The 15,681-nt window shown below is 39.3% G+C and overlaps 2 protein-coding genes across 6 annotated transcripts in view; one reads left to right on the forward strand and one right to left on the reverse strand.

Annotated features, from left to right (window-relative positions):
* The window catches only part of LOC119738772 (protein sidekick-2-like), an 82,992-nt gene extending 71,982 nt beyond the window's left edge, over window positions 1-11,010 (forward strand). For all 3 annotated transcript variants that reach the window (XM_038213727.1, XM_038213728.1, XM_038213729.1), the window contains 5 exons: window positions 1,382-1,507; window positions 2,539-2,719; window positions 3,255-3,408; window positions 5,972-5,983; window positions 7,244-11,010. In XM_038213727.1, coding sequence (XP_038069655.1) covers window positions 1,382-1,507; window positions 2,539-2,719; window positions 3,255-3,408; window positions 5,972-5,983; window positions 7,244-7,474 — 704 coding nt within the window. In that variant the 3' untranslated portion in view covers window positions 7,475-11,010. The remainder of the gene's footprint in view (window positions 1-1,381; window positions 1,508-2,538; window positions 2,720-3,254; window positions 3,409-5,971; window positions 5,984-7,243) is intronic.
* Window positions 10,774-15,681, reverse strand: LOC119738775 (endonuclease III-like protein 1). Of its 3 annotated transcripts, none has more exons than XM_038213733.1 (5): window positions 15,572-15,681; window positions 14,599-15,084; window positions 13,606-13,776; window positions 13,095-13,360; window positions 10,774-12,126 (listed from the first exon to the last, which is right to left on the reverse strand). In XM_038213733.1, exons 2-5 carry the CDS (start codon window positions 15,082-15,084, stop codon window positions 11,955-11,957), a joined length of 1,095 nt encoding a protein of 364 aa, XP_038069661.1. In that variant the 5' UTR covers window positions 15,572-15,681; the 3' UTR covers window positions 10,774-11,954. The 3 variants fall into 3 exon arrangements, with proteins under 3 accessions (XP_038069661.1, XP_038069662.1, XP_038069659.1); XM_038213734.1 differs by having other exon boundaries at window positions 15,542-15,676; XM_038213731.1 differs by lacking the exon at window positions 15,572-15,681 and having other exon boundaries at window positions 14,599-15,458.

The raw sequence follows: 15,681 nt of genomic DNA on the forward strand, positions 1-15,681 counted from the left end.
TTTTGCACCACTCTGACCTTGGTTCACATCCGTCGCCATTTTGTCTGTTAAAAGGTTCAATTTCATCTAACCAATTTTGTTTCAGTTATCCTTTTACTTTTGATATGTAAAGTCTCATTTATACGTTGCATATTGAAGGCCTTCAAAGAATGATGCATCACATTCCCAGGGTTTTTTTTCAGTACCAGAAATACATTATAATCCCTAAAAATTCCTGGAATCTTTTTCAGGAACAGTGTATAAAATTTGCATATTAAAACCCTCCTTTGTTTTGATCAGTCACAGACAGTCCAAAATTCAATCCTGTTCCCCTGCCATGCCTTTTACACAGGCTAGTCACCAACAGTCAGATTATATTTCTGGTAGGCACTGTGACAGTCAAATTCCATCAACAGACAAAAGCAGGTGACTGGTAGGCACAGCTGGCTTATCAATCTCCTACAGTCAAAGCATAGCTATATCAGTTTTGATAACAATCACAGCCAGTCAATCCTGCTTTATGAAGGCAAGGACCGGAGCACTCAACTGTTAAAAACAGTCACTTGATTTATTCTGACTGCTGGGCTGGCCTTGTTGAAATAGCCAGCCAGAGAGGGAGGGTCAGTAGCCGTTCATTGCCGTGTCTGAAAATGTACAAATGATTTTACGCTTTTTATAGCAAACAATGGGAATTTAGACTTTGGGAGGTTTGAAGAGAGAATATTTGTAATCACATGCGCGAAGCTTTCCCACAAAAAAATAGAAGAGATTAATTTTTATTCTTCCAATTGATAGAATAAATAAATGCTAATGAGTTTGGAATGTGTACCTTTGAATGTGTACCTTTTTGTTAGAACACTAATCGCTAACATATGAATTGAACGAAATTAGTTACCCTTTATGCAATCCTTCTAAAAGTTGCCTTTATGTTGTAAATCCAAAAATGTTCCAGAGTATTACTTTGATACAATTACACTCATAATTTGTTGTTCTAAAACTCTCATGTTTGTCAAAGTTGACTTCAGAATGTTTAAGTACTAATCTTTGGTTTATGTGTTTTGAAGGAACTTGTAGGGTTGGTCAAATTTAATTGATTAATGTATTAAACATTTTTGTGAATTCCTTTTTATTTAATGTACTGTTAGCTCATGCTTTTGCAGAAATGATCATGTGTTCTGTAAGTAGGAAATGTAGCAACCATGGCATTTGAGACAGATCTTCGATGGCCTCAGACACAGATCAGTGTCTCGTTATGAACACAATGGCACTCAAAAGCATTCGCTAAATAATGTTATCCACCCTCATTTTGAAGCAACAGGTCCCAATTGACATAGGTTTATGACTTCCTTTACAAAAAAAAGCCTGTTTAAGATCAGTTTTATTTCATGTGTTCTCACCCTAGGTCTGACCATGAAGAAGTTCTATGAGGAGTGGTGGTTCCTGATCATCGTCGGTCTGGTTGTTCTTATTGTTCTCATCCTCATCACTGCCACCTTGTGTATGCTGGGCAAAAGCCGTATGTATAAAGGTCAGTTTTCCTACGTTCCCTCTCCTTCATGTTGCCCCCTCCCCCAGCCACTCCCCCTCCCCTTCATAAAAGTCTCATTTTAAATTTTGAAAAGGAAGAAATTTCATAGATGGAGTGTTTCATAAAATAAAACGCTCAGTTTCAGCCCAATTGAGAACCAAACAATATGCATGACATGATTATTTTAAGTGGTAACCATTAAAAAATTTTTTTTTTTTTTTTTATAATTTACAACTATTTTTCTTTGAAAATTTCTGTGTTATCTGAAGCTCCATAAAACGGGCCCCTGACTGGGAAAAGGTACATACTGCAAGGGAGCATTAGTGGCTATTGGTGCAGTTCTAGGTTTTATTCAGCAGGGCGTACTGGCATTTTTGGGGCATACTGTAGGCTATTTTCATAAGATGGAATTTTGCGTCGGGGTGATGTAAATCAAATTAGGTTTTGCCCTTCACCGATGTATAAACACTGTATTCCCAGTGTTGACCTCCCGAGTGAAAGTTGGAAAAAAATCACTCGGGTGGGACTCCAACCCACGACTTCCTGCTTTCTAGAGCAGATGTCTTACCACTCGACCACTGAGCTAACGGGATTGGTTGGCTGGTTCGAATCTGATGTACATAGCAGCGGGTACCGCATTAACTATTCATAAGGCTATTTTGAACACCCTATTTTGTTAAGGGTAATTGCAGTGTTTATGTCCGTGACAGAGCATTTAAGAGCTCAAGTGAATAAATCTAAAAATGTATTTTTCAAATCTTATACATCTATCAAGTAATGGTCAAGGAGATTACAGACTAGGAGTTTTGGATCGTTTCTCTGAATCACTAATCAGATATCATTGTTAATTGGCTCCGTCCAGGACATTGCACTTTATTTCATAACGCTGGAATTACATACAAGCAAATCCATGTTTAAGTTGGCAACTTGAGCAACTTGGATGCTCTGTTTTTAAGTTCAAGTTTGGACCCCCAATTTCCAACGCTGACTAAAACCCTGTTTCTCTCTCTATGTTCATCCTGGTCTTACAGAGAGGAAAGCTCACCATCGTGTCAACCAGGAGGAGCAGCTCAGCATCGACGACGGCAGCCTGTCAGCAGCCTTTGAGATGCAGCAGGGCAACGGGACCAACGGCCGGTCTACCGGCGGGCGGGGACGGGGAAGGGGCGGCATTAAGAACGGGGTGTACTCACGGACCAACTCCTACACTAGGTGGGTTACTGTGGGGACTGCCATTGGGACTTGAATTATCGGCAAGAAATGGATGAATTTTTGGTAAAGGTCAATAGTTTTCGGAATGTCTACTATATCTATTCGAGGATCCAAGATTTACTTGAATCTTCATTTTTGTGTGATTTATAAGATTCTGACTAATTTTCAGAAATTTTGAAATTCTACGTACTTCAAGAATATTTTGGGATTTTTTTTTTATATTATTGGTTCATAAACTCCATTATATCTGTTTGTTGGTTGTCATTTTGAATGAATTAAACCTTCCAAAACTTCTGTCTTATTGACACTACCTTGTTTCAGCCGTTAGTGCTTGAAAATGCCTGATACAAAAAAATGTACACATTGGTCGACTTTGCGTGAATACAGTGAGTGAGACAAATGCTGTGCTTTCTTACAAACAACTCTTATTAAATTAATTGTATACCTGTGGGAGAAGTGTGTCTCTGCAACGTGTCAGAAACCTGTCAGAAACTGTTAATGTTCACCCCTCTCTCCATATATTTTGATCATCCAGACCCCCACCCAGGCCCAGCCCAGGCAGCATCGAGTACTCCGAGGAAGAAGAGAGCAAACATTACGAGGCGGTCCATCGACGGCCCGACCCAGAGCAAGACGAGACGTCTAGCCTGACTGAGAAGGGCGACCTGCAATCCCAGTCAGATTCACAGGTGAGCCGCTAGCTTCATCCGCTCCTTCCTCTCTCAGCAAAACTTTCATTTTTAATTGCAACAATTTTACTTTATGTTAATATTGGGTTTTGCCTTCCACTTAGTGCTGTATGCTCAGTGGGAAGTGTGGCTCAGTGGTTACGGCTCCTGGCTCATGATCAGAGGGTCAGGAGTTGGAATCCAGCTGCTGGCCATATGTTGTGTCCTTGGGCAAGCCACTTCACCCCAACTTGCCTCTCTCCACCCAGGAGTACAAATGGGTACCGGCATTAGCTGGGGAGTAAAACTACCATCGGATGGAAACATTCTCGGTCATTTCATGCCACTGAAGCCGGAGATAAACGCCGGCCTGATGGCAGGGCTTGAAATATCCACTGGACCGTGTCTAGTGATCTTAGCGTCGGTCTAGTGCTGTGTGTGACTGCACTAGTCCGGCTGTCTAGTGTTTTTTTCTTGCACTATATAAACAAAATGAACCCTGAATATACTAGCACTTGAGGTCTGATTAATAGCGTGCTTTGAGTTCATATTATTACTTGATTGATGAAAATTACCGGCCAAAAAACTGTCTGTGCCGTGCCGAAAAGCAACAAAGCTGCGATCGGGCCAACGCGCCAGTCATGCCAGTTGCACGTATACAGTACGCACATACAGAGCTGCTTGATGTATGAAAACACGTGGGCCTGTACGTGCTATTGCAGCAGTGACTGGCTCCCGCTGCGCCGCGCACTGGCAAGATGGAAATGCGGTAACCAGTCAATGCAATAGTCGCGCGCACACTGCAGCACAGATGCATGCAGGCCGGACGGCGCGGAATAGACATCGTAAAAATGCCAAGAAAACATCGATGGAGAAAGACGATCTTTGCAAGCTTATACTCACAGAACTTGGTCTCTCTTGTCTGTGTATGTATTTCCCGTGTTCATGAATTTATTTCGAGGAAATACTACTGGTATATGAAGTGAAACGATGCAGCGAGTTTCACCGAAATCACATACCGTTAAATGAAGCTCAATGCCGGCCCACTGCCGGTCCACAACACACAGTGCATCATCGCACGTTCGTACCAAGCGAAGTTCAGAGCCAGTTTCTCGTCGTAACTAGCATTGTGCATATGGTATAAATGACCTGCATTTTCCATTATTTTTAAGATTATCGACGGCAGATATTTTCGTTAACACTTAAGGCAAGTTTTTGTCATTTTTGAGGCCCTTTTTGTATAGCTTTCGTAGTGCAATGGAAATAGTTCAGGCTGAACATTTTCACATAGTTTTAACGAATCTGAAAACAAATATTCAGTTGCTTTATCATGTTTATGTGCCGTTTATTAACTCCATTTTCCAAGAATAATTAAGTGATGAACCAACTGACAACTGTATTAAAAAATGAAAGCGTAAGCAGAATTCAAACCTTTTATTAATCTCCATTTAGTAATTTTTTTTATATAAATTAAATTTTACCTTGTCTTACAGTTACAAAAACGAAAGAAGTTAAGCCACTTGAGCATATTATTATGCAAAAACTAATAATAATGCAGCCCCTTGAATAAATCCTGATATTGAAAACAAAACAAAAACAATGTTTACCGTCGTTTATCCATGGATTTTAAGGAGAGCAAATCGCTCTCCTTAAAATGCATTTGCTCTCCTCAAAGATTTGAGGAGAGCATTTATAGCTCTCCTGGATTTTCTTTAAATGAAGGACTGCTGTGCCCCTGCGAGAGAATTAGACTAATTTTCCAGGGAACTAGCCAAGTGCACACACGAAACGGGCGACTCGTAAATACATGTAGCATTTTGTTGTATTCCTTTCACATACATGTAGTGCAGAATTTTTTTTTTTTTTTCTCATTTATGACACAGGTCTTGTAAAAATAGTTCAGGTCCAGTAAGATTCTTCGATTACTAGACCTGCTGTCTGGTGCTTTTTTTCATGAAATTCGAGCCCTGGATGGGCCATATTGGCTCATGACAAACTTAATTGTTTTTCTGGTCAGTGCTCTCAGAAAGCTTGTGAGAGGCAAAACCTGATATTAAGATTAACATTTCTTGATGCAAAATTCCACCATACGAAAGCATTTTTCGTCCCATATTAGGAAAATCAAACATTTTTTTGACTGATTTTTATCATTTTGTATTCTAACAAACCACACACAAAAATGAATAACCACATAATAAGTGAACACAAACACATTGAGAGATGGTACTTAACAACAGAGCCACCAGTAAGTAACGGAGCATTGCTAAAGTTCTGGTTCAAAACTGCTCTTGTCAAGTTTTTTTGTTTACCCAAAAAATTAACAAGAAACAAATGTTTTTGTTAAAGGAACACAAAAATTGTTAGATTGAATTCATGAAAGAAAATATCATTTACCATCAAGTGGTAGCCTAAATCATCAACGGGATTCATTTAAGTGGCTTTAATTTCTGCTAACAACATTGGTATTACATTGCTGTTCCATTAAGTTGGTTATTTACTTTTAATTAACACATTGTTTTGCTTTCTCCCATGCTTCCTTCTACGCGGGAAACTCCCCACACTTCTTGCCATTGCTTTCTTGCAGTCTTCATATAAGGTAAAAAACTCTTAAAAAAAGGGGGGAAAAAGCTTTGTTTCATCATGTTGAAATATTATTTTAACCAGTTCATGCCGGTTCAAGAACGGAACGAGGCGCAGGATTACTTTTCACTCGACCTCAAGCCCAGGCGGGTTGAAGCCATCACCCTCGGGCAGCACACTCATATTTCCGGCCTCGCTCGCTGCGAGCGGGTCACTGACGGATATTTCCGGCCTCGCTCCCTGCGTGTTTATCCGTCATCCGTTATACATGGCCTCCGGCGCGAACTGGTTAAGAGGGAACGTTTTTGAGGTGGTGGGTTTAATTAAAGGGTGGTTCGTACTTCATGCAAATGCGAAGGCAACATTTAAAGTCGCAAAACATTCGCAGCGAAATTCGCTAGAGTTGAAGCGTGTTACATTTTTGCCAATTCACAAAAACTTGACGAGGTCACAAAGCCACATTTGCATTCGCTTTCGCGCTGAGTATGAACCGACCTTAATAAGTTATCAAGCTAAAAAACCATTACGGTGAGCAGTTCATGGTGTATGGTGGGCAGTTGCTGATGACTTTAATTATGGAAATTAATTAAATTATGCAAATTATGCAAGTTTGATGCAAATTGATAATCTCACATTTCTTAGCCAAAGAGGCGTTTGGGTGTCTTTTTTTGGCCTGCAAGTTTTGTATTTAGATATTTGTGGACATCCCTGCGTGACCTTTGTTCTTGATATATGTGCACAGTGTAATTCATGTGGCACAGAAATTTACAGGGATTTATTTTTTATAGATGTTTATAAGAATTGAGGAAGTAGCTGGGCACATTTTTCAACACTGACGACTACCTTTCTACTTTGAAATTAGTTTGAAAAGTTTATTATTGTCGCTGCCACAGGTCATTTTAAAAAAAAAGCTTGTCACATTGTTTTGAGACAGGTGTTATGTGATTGATTGAGGACATGATTACAACTCAATAGTAAAAGTTTTCAAATAAACTACAAATGGAAGCTGACCAGGCGCATTATATTAATGTTGGTAAAGTTGAACAAAGAAATCGACTGGAGTGGGGTTTGAGCCTGCGACCTCCGGACTGCAGTTCCGGTGCTCTACCAACTGAGCTATCCAGCCCTATGTTGGCGGTTCCCCCATTATGTCAATGTCTTTGTTCAAGCGGCGCTAGTCAGAACCCTTTAAAAACAGTACGAGTGAGATTCCCCCAAATGTCCCCTGTGCAGCTACAAATATTAACCCATTCTTATCCCCCTTGTCCACCCTCAGGGCTCAGAGAGCGACATCGAGTACACGGAAGACCCCCACTCCTTTGTCAACCACTACACCAACGTGCCCGACAGCACCTACCCTAGCCACTCCTGGCGACGTCAGAAGGGTCCCAAGGCCTACAGCTACACCGACAGCGAGTCGGACATGCACAGCATTCACATCAACGGGCTGGCTGGTATGCCGGCTGGTTCCCGGGCCCCGCTCCACGGATTCTCATCCTTCGTATAGCAAAGTTGCTAACATTCGAACCTTTCCCCTCCAAACTTTGAGCCGAATTTGTAAATTTTTATCCAAAATCTATTTCATACTCCACACGAATGTGAGTGCCAAGTGAATTGACGTCACAAATTAGTCATGGAATTTGCTGATGTTGAAGTGTCTTCAACTTTCGTAAATTTACCTGCCAATTCTAGCTGTGATGTCAAGAAATTTACATTCATTTGAAATATGTCCCAACCTTAGAAGAAGACCTGGAATATTGTTGGAAGTATTTTGAAGGAGTTATGGACTGATTTATAAAAAAAATTAAGAAATGATTTTAAATTTTTGTTAGGGTTTGTGTTGGTCTATTAATAGTGTGGTGTTTGCGGAGCATTTTACATTATGTCAAAGGAATGAACGTTTTTGGCATGATCATTGCAAAAAAATGTGTTCAATTTCAACATAATGTGAGAAAAAAATCCACCTTTCTTAAAAAAGTACCGTGTGAATGGAGCTTGTAAGCAAAATATTGGAGAAATTTTATCTGATGAGCAAGTGTAAGCAATAATGCTAAGTAAAGGCTACACTTTTTGTACTAAGCAGAATGGTCATGCTGATCATCTTCATGAAACTGGCCCAATGCGCATGGCTACAATTGTTGGTGGTTAAACATTTTATCACAAAACAATTTGTTGGATACATTGCAAAGGTTCGTTTGTGAAGTTTTGGGAGGGGGGTGCACAGGAATAGCCCAAATCAGGATGATGCCCAAGTTGGAATTGAGACCAACGTGATACAGTGCTTGCTTTGCTGAACAGGAATAAACGGCTGAATAGTGTTATATATAATGAATTGATAAGCTTGTTGGCCCAAGGCCGAGATTGTACAAAGTATGAAGATAGAGCTAAGTTAATATGGACACTGTCGTGCTTGGAGAGTCTACAGAGATTTTGTTTTTAATTTCTGTTCTCACAAAATGTATACGTAAGGAAAGTGGCCCACCTGTAGAAGTGAGATGCTGAAACATAACCACAGCACCGATGTTTATTTTGATAGAAGGAAAGATGTCCGACAACAGAAAGTCTACTGCCATAATGATGTGAAGTTATCCCCAATACGTATCTCAGTACAAAATACAATGGTGCCAAATTTTTTACAAAGTCGAAATAATTTCGTACGTGATGTCAGTGCCTCTTTTTATCCAACATTTTACTAATAGGGACGTAAGTTGATAGGACTAGCCTAGATTAAAATCACAGTGCTTCCCAGAGATAATTCATTCCATTCCATAATCTTAGGTGTATTACTAGGGAAGTTGTAACAAAAAATAACTATTAATTAATTCCATTGTTAAATAAGTATCTGTTTTCGTACTCCTTATTACAATTTTCTTACCTTTTGCTTTTGATTTTTAAAAAGACTTGTTTTACACGTCTGGTTTTTTTTTTATTATTTAAAATACATTTTTTTGTGAGGTGTAAACTGTGTCACTGTAAACGAGATGATTTTACCACATTTTGAAAATTAAAAAAAAAAACTTTTAATTTTACAGGTCCATTAATTGCCCACTGAATAAAAACTATAGTACTGAATAAATTTACTTTTTTCTGAATATGCCAAAATACAAAAATAGCAACCATCGGGTGTAAGAAATGGCAAAAAACTTGCAGTACTCTGAATTTCAGTAAACATTCTCGCTTAATCTGTTCCTGAGAAAAATCTTACATTAACGTTATTTATATGAACAACATTTTGATTTGGAAATTTTGTGTTTCTTAGTTGAATGTCCTTCACCAATCATATAATAATAAACATCTAAATGCGTTATTATTATTTTGTTTTTGGTCTTCCCTTAAGGGTTGACAATCTTTTTGTTCCTTTTAAAGTCATTAGAATGTCAATTTTTATCATTAGTGTAAATTTTCGAAGAGATGAACATATTATTACCATTTTGCTGTAAATATTCTTTAAACGACTTTTCGTTTCTTTCTGATTGCAAAACATATCCAAAAAGTGAATTTAGTAGACTTTGTATTCGTTACTGTATTGATGATTAGGCAAACATCTGAAATGAGTCGTTGTGTGTATCTCGCACACACAAAAATTGCAATATATTCGGAGGTTTCATGCAGGCATTAAAACAAGTGGCATTTTGTTAGGAAGTTGTAATATGCAAGTGCAAAGTGAGAATTAAGTGAATGTTATCCACGAAGACATGAGCATGTTAAAAATATATTCCAATATGGTACCAATATTTAGTGCTCTTCTATATATGTTTAAAGCTTTCTCTTCATACATAACAGGTGCATTGAACACAGAAACTTTTGGAAGAGAACTGCATCTAGATGTTGTTTAAAAACAGGTGATTTTGAGTTGGAAGAACATAAATTCAGTGTGATAGATTATATCCTGAACGACTTTTAAAAAGGTCACTGAAATTAGCCGTTCTATCCACACTGAAAAAAATTACCCTAATTGGTCCAATTATTTGCTAAAAACTCTGATCAAAATATTTTCTAAATAATGTCCAAACTTAAACTAAATGTGTTCCATTGACCAAAGTTAAGTCAGTTTGATAACTCACTGGAATTTGAAAACGTGAGCAATTTAAGGTAGCAGCGAAACGTTATCTTTAAATCACCATCGTTGACCTGGTGAGATTTCTTTCTGTTTTTCATACGAGTATGGACCAATGTTTAGGTCAATGCATTTCTATGCAGTTGTCACTGAAATTTGAAACACAATAATGAATGCCTTTGTTTATGCAGCGTACACAGAGTAAAGATGTGAAGGGTTGTACATTTTTAGGGTTTTTGTTTTGTTCAAGTTTTCATTGACTAAATGAGTTGTGTTAGTACTTTTTTTAACTTGATTAAATTGCATGACTTTTTGAAAACCGATTTATTTTGACATTTTTACCCTCCGAAGATAATGTAAATGCTGCGTGGTCCCTAATCTGCCAATGTATTCCGTTGACATTATAAAAACTTTTTATTTGCTGTGTTACTCCCGCATTTGCTTAAATTAAACTGCAAATTTATTCGCTTTTTTCTTTGCAATGTTTTAAGCTTGTAATTCCGAACAGTTAATTCCTGATGATGAAAATGCATGTACATGTAACTGTTTAGTTTAGCATTTCATTTTAGCAAAATCACAAGTCTTTTAATACCAGCGTCGTGTTCAAGTCTGTCATAGGTATAATCGTAAGTCTTCTGATTGACTTGTGATATTCTTATAAAGACTTGTGATGGACTTGACGACTGTTATGCATAATTTGTTATGCAAATTTTATGACTGACACATAAACGCATTGATTTCAATCTGAATTTGATGATCGTTTTTTTTTATTACAAAGTAGAATACAAGTTTGTGACTTTTTATACTCCTGTTAAGAAAAAGGATTAGCAAAGTTAAGTTTTCATTTATCAAAAATAGGAAGTGCAAAAATGGAGTTACGTTTCTGTAATGGATGCATTGTTTGTTTTAAAAGCTGATGGAATAAGTTAATGGGTGTACATAATCTTTGTTTAATTAAATAAAAAGTGCAAGTTTCTAAAGCGTAACCGTTGCTCAGCTTTTTTTCTTTTCCTGAATTTTACGTGTCCCAAGTTAAGATTAAGCTGCATAACAAACTACCAGCTGATAATGAGTTGTCAATTGAACATGTGCTGGTAACCAATGAATCCAATCATAGCAGCCATCTTGGATTTCATTTGGATGCATAAGGTGTTGCGAAGCTTCTGTCTTTCGGTCATCTTGGTGGCACCTGACAGAGCCAGGCTTATCGAAACCTTCTGTTTTTTTTCACACAAGGAAATGTTGAAGGTCAACCGACTGGAATTTTGGCTATGTTTTTTATGCTTATACACCACATTGCAGTGAAAAACCTTTAATATAGAAAAAACTGCCCATTTAGGACAGAGCGTTACTTCGAGATCACCTGCACTTCCATCAATTGTAAAGAAAAACCTTTATGATGCTAAACTAGGCAAGTAGCCCGAAAGTCGCATCAAGATCAACAAATGTGATGCGATTGAGCTAAATGAGTTGTTTGTCGGGAACGTTCATTGGGAGATTCAGGCCACACTAGGGCCACTTCATCACATCACTTCATCACAACTCTTGGTGTTCCGACTTCCATAATTTTTGAACTACAGATGGTACCAGCATGCGGTTTTCACAGCAGTAATGCTGAGATTGTGCTCTTTTCAAATCTGTAAAAAAAAAAAAAAATTGACCAGGGTCGACAACGACTCATTTAGCTTGATCGCCTCACAAATATTAATTTTGCATTCACTTGTTTGGCAATTCCAAGTTTCTCCTATTTTTCAGCCCTCATATTAAAGGCTTCTTAAGATGAATATTGAGATGAAGTTCCTCCACTACCCTACTACGAGTCTCTTGTGGCTGCCCCGGTTGAGCAACAAGAATGAAATAAGAACTAATCAAATGGCATGGGGCTGAGAGTACTATTATCTCGCACTATTCCCTGACGAATCTCTCCAGACTATTTCTTCTTAGGGCTTGCCTCTTTCCTCTTAGGGCTCCCGTATCTCAGCGCTGACCTCCCATAGGGGCATAAGTCTTTGCAGAGACACTCGGAGCATCTTGGGTTGACTGGCAGACAAGTCTGTTGGCCAAAACCGACCAGAAGTACGTTGACCTCACTCCACAACTCCCTGTCAACAATAAAGTTCAGGAAAAAAAAGGTTCAGGTAAAATGTTTGCCAACTTCAAATGCGTATACAGTGAAGATTGCTGAAGTGTCTCCAAACAGTTAGTCTTGATTCAAGATGTTACTACACGGTTTATTGGCAAAGGGTGCAGTATGATTGACCATGTAGGTCAACTGAACAGTGATGCTGTGAAAGTCAGATATGAATCAAATGACGATGAATCAGTTCAATTCAGGGTAGGCAGGAGGTCGTGGGGTTGAGTCTCAAACTAATTACTTGTATCTTCTTGGCAAAAAAAAATTATGATGAAATGTTGCATAGGGGAGATGTACAGCATAATATAAAGGTTTGCCCTTCACCAACACAACACACGGCCTAAGCATTGCATACTTCATTCTAATAGAGAACTTGCAAGATATTGACAAGCTTTACTCCGCAGGGACTCAAACCCACAACCTCTTGCCCGCTAGTGCAGATGTCTTACCACACGACCATCGAGCTTGCTGGGGTTGGCTGGCCGGTTCAAATCAGGGCCCAATCTCATAGCACTGCTTAACAGTAAAGCAGAAAAGTTGTGCTTACTATAGCAGAAAATCATGCTGCTGCTTCAGCACTATTTCATGCTAACGGTTGCAGATTTATGAGAGATTTATATTGTTACGTCACTGATTTAAGTGAAGTTTTCTTCTGGGGTTAAGCGTTCTTTTGCTGTGCTTACTGCTTAACAGTCCCTATGAAATAGATGGAGGCTCGGTAAGCACAAAGTCGGCTGTTAAGCAGCGCTATGAACTTGGGCCCAGAAGTATCTTGTATGACAAGTTTTTGTGTCGGGGAAGCGTAAATTTTACAATTGGAATTCTGTGCTTATAACGTACGTCGGTAAAGGGCAAAACTAAAAATTGAAATAAAAGCAGTCAATGTCCTTAATAAGTTGGTGTCTGGTTTCTACAATGTGGAAGACAGATCAGTACCTTGGTAGCCAGTCCTCCAGCCCTTTGCGCGTGTCCTCCGGCACCGTCGTGGGTTTCTTCACCCACTTCAGCCTGTTGGTGATGCGGTGGACGTGGGTATCCACCCCGATCCCCGTCACTTTGTTCCAGCCCACGTCCATGATGATGTGTGCCATCTTGGGTCCGATGCCAGGCAGTTTGACCAGTCCCTCCAGCGTGGCTGGGATGTCTCCGTTGTATTTGTCCTTCAGGACTTGGCTGGTGCGCTTAATGTAATCAATCTTTTTCTGCAAATTTCAGTAAATATTATTTTATATTTGTTGCTTCTGACTGAGACAAGCCTATAACAAATTAATCACATTGCAATCTTAAGTTTGATCGCAAGTAAGGAACCTGTTAAAAAATAAATATGGTATGGTCTTAAAACCAAACCACTCAGGTTGACCCAATTGAAATGTATCCAATACAGTAACAAAAATTGCCAATCAAAATTTATTCTGCACGAGAAAAATCCAAGGACAGATTTCCTCACTTTCCAAAAGCCGACGGGATAGATGAGCTCTCCAATCTTTTGATCCGACGTCTTGAGGATGTTGTCCACCGTGCATCCGTGATTCCTGAGAGCCATCATGGCGGCCGAGGTCACCTGGTCTTTAGTCTGACTGGACAGGAGCAAGGAGAGCAGCACATGGTAGCGAAACACCTTGAGTCAAGAGAAGAATTGCGCCGCAGAGAATCACTCAAGAAATTCATAGGATTACGGCGCTAAGATATTCAACTCATTTAATTTATGCACAATTCCACTTAACGATAAACATCAGCTATGGACTGCAAGGTGATGAAAACCTCACAAAAGCAATAAGAAAGTCCAAGGTCTGAGCTGTGTGGAACCTATCTGCTATATTTTTGAAAGCCTCTGAGCTGCTGGATTGCTTCAATGCTGGCAAGGAGGGGGTTGACCCAGACTGGGACCTCGAGTGCAGAAAAACAGGCATGCATAACAAAATCAGGCCAACTTTACTCACTCTTATTAAAGCTGACAAAATTCAAGGTTAAGACAAGGTCCTCAGTATTTCACCAGCCAAGTTTGAGGTCTCAATTAAATTTTTAAAGGAGACTTTTCTTTAATATTTTGCACCAGAGAGTGAAGTCAAGTGATTTCAATTTGAAAGTACAAAAGCTTTTAAAATGTGTGTGCCCTCCCCCCCCCCCCCCCTTTCGAATTTCCACGGCCGGGAAATTTTTGGAGTTTGGTCATCCCCCAGCCCCCCCCTCCCCCCCCCCCCCCCACTTGCCGGCACAGATTTACGCCACTTGTTTCCATCTAGAAACACTTTCAGACCAAAAACATGCAAATATTGCAATGAAACTAAAACTAAAAGGATCCCTCATCTCACACACTGGTCATCATGTGGTTTGGTCTACAAATGTAGTATAGGAACAGTAAAATTATGTAGTGCTGTGTCCTTGAGAAAAGTTTGAGACCCCAACTTTCATCGGCAGGCTCATCCTCCATGACAACTACCTCCGGTGCTGCATCATGGTCGCCTATCTTCTCTGCTCCCATGGAGTCAACGGGAGCATCTTTCTCCTTCCTCATTTCCCTGATGAAATCCAGCGTCTCCTTCCAGCGGACCGGTTCCCATCCTTTTGCTTGGCTCTTTTCCTTGAAATCTTCATCTTTTTGCTTGTCCGCATTTGCATCATCTGTCTTCATGTCTGCTTCAGGGTCAAATTTAAGTGTTGCCTTTCTGGGCTTTGAGGGCTTTGCAGAGTTTGAAAGAACTTTTTTCGGAGGTGGGCGGCTTGTTGTTCTGGATTCATATCTCACTGGTACGTGTGGCCTCTTTAATTTTGAGATTTGGGGTTTTCTCGTTTCGGTAGCACTAGTTCTTGAAGATGAAACCACCGATGGTTGATCTTGACTTCCAAGAATGAGTTTGGCTTGAGATCTTGTCAACCTTTTCACATCTTGAAAATAAGGTGATGCTGATGCTGTCTTGGAACTCATCTTTAATGCCAAGGAAAACAGATTTTTCTTTGACAAAATGCCACCATAGATCGACACAGCAACATTCGGCCGACTTAAAAACATTGACAGTTCACATGGAACATATTCTGCAAGTTTGTGTTAATTTACTGCATTGACTTAATTGGCACATCAATCAAAGTACACAAACATTTAGCAAAGTGTATGCCATGCATAGACATGTATCATGTCCCACGTGCCACTTTCGCGGGAAAATGACGTAACATCACATACTGTGATTTTATTGGCTACGTGAGGAATTAATTTTCTACCTCTTTCTAAATATTTTAAAATGATGGTAATAAATTGCATCAAATATCAATAATATTGAACACTAAAAGTATGATGAATTATCGTTTAGGAAACCCTAAATTTAGAAAGGATTAAAATTTGTGAAATGTTCTCAAAATGTAGTTTGCTTTCGTTCAAAAAGACATACCTAATATTTTGTCTGAACAAGGTTGCTTACATTATGTATGAACTCTGACCTAAAAAACTAACAGAGGCCAGGTATCGCTTGCAGTTTTAGTGTTGCGTATCGGTTTTTCTTCCTCGAAGCAACAACGAAAAGCCGCCAAG

This window comes from Patiria miniata, unplaced genomic scaffold (assembly GCF_015706575.1).
Source record: "Patiria miniata isolate m_02_andy unplaced genomic scaffold, ASM1570657v1 HiC_scaffold_3, whole genome shotgun sequence".
Lineage (NCBI taxonomy): Eukaryota > Metazoa > Echinodermata > Asteroidea > Valvatida > Asterinidae > Patiria > Patiria miniata.

Bases quoted from the DNA above. Each gene is read 5' to 3' on its own strand.
- LOC119738775 (XM_038213731.1), bottom strand. From the start codon at position 15,168: ATGTTTTTAAGTCGGCCGAATGTTGCTGTGTCGATCTATGGTGGCATT. The intron at 13,361-13,605 runs GTGAGGAAATCT...TGAAATTTGCAG, and splicing joins ATCCCGTCGGCTTTTGGAAA to AAAAAGATTGATTACATTAA. The intron at 12,127-13,094 runs GTACTGATCTGT...TATTGTTGACAG, and splicing joins CTGGAGGACTGGCTACCAAG to GGAGTTGTGGAGTGAGGTCA.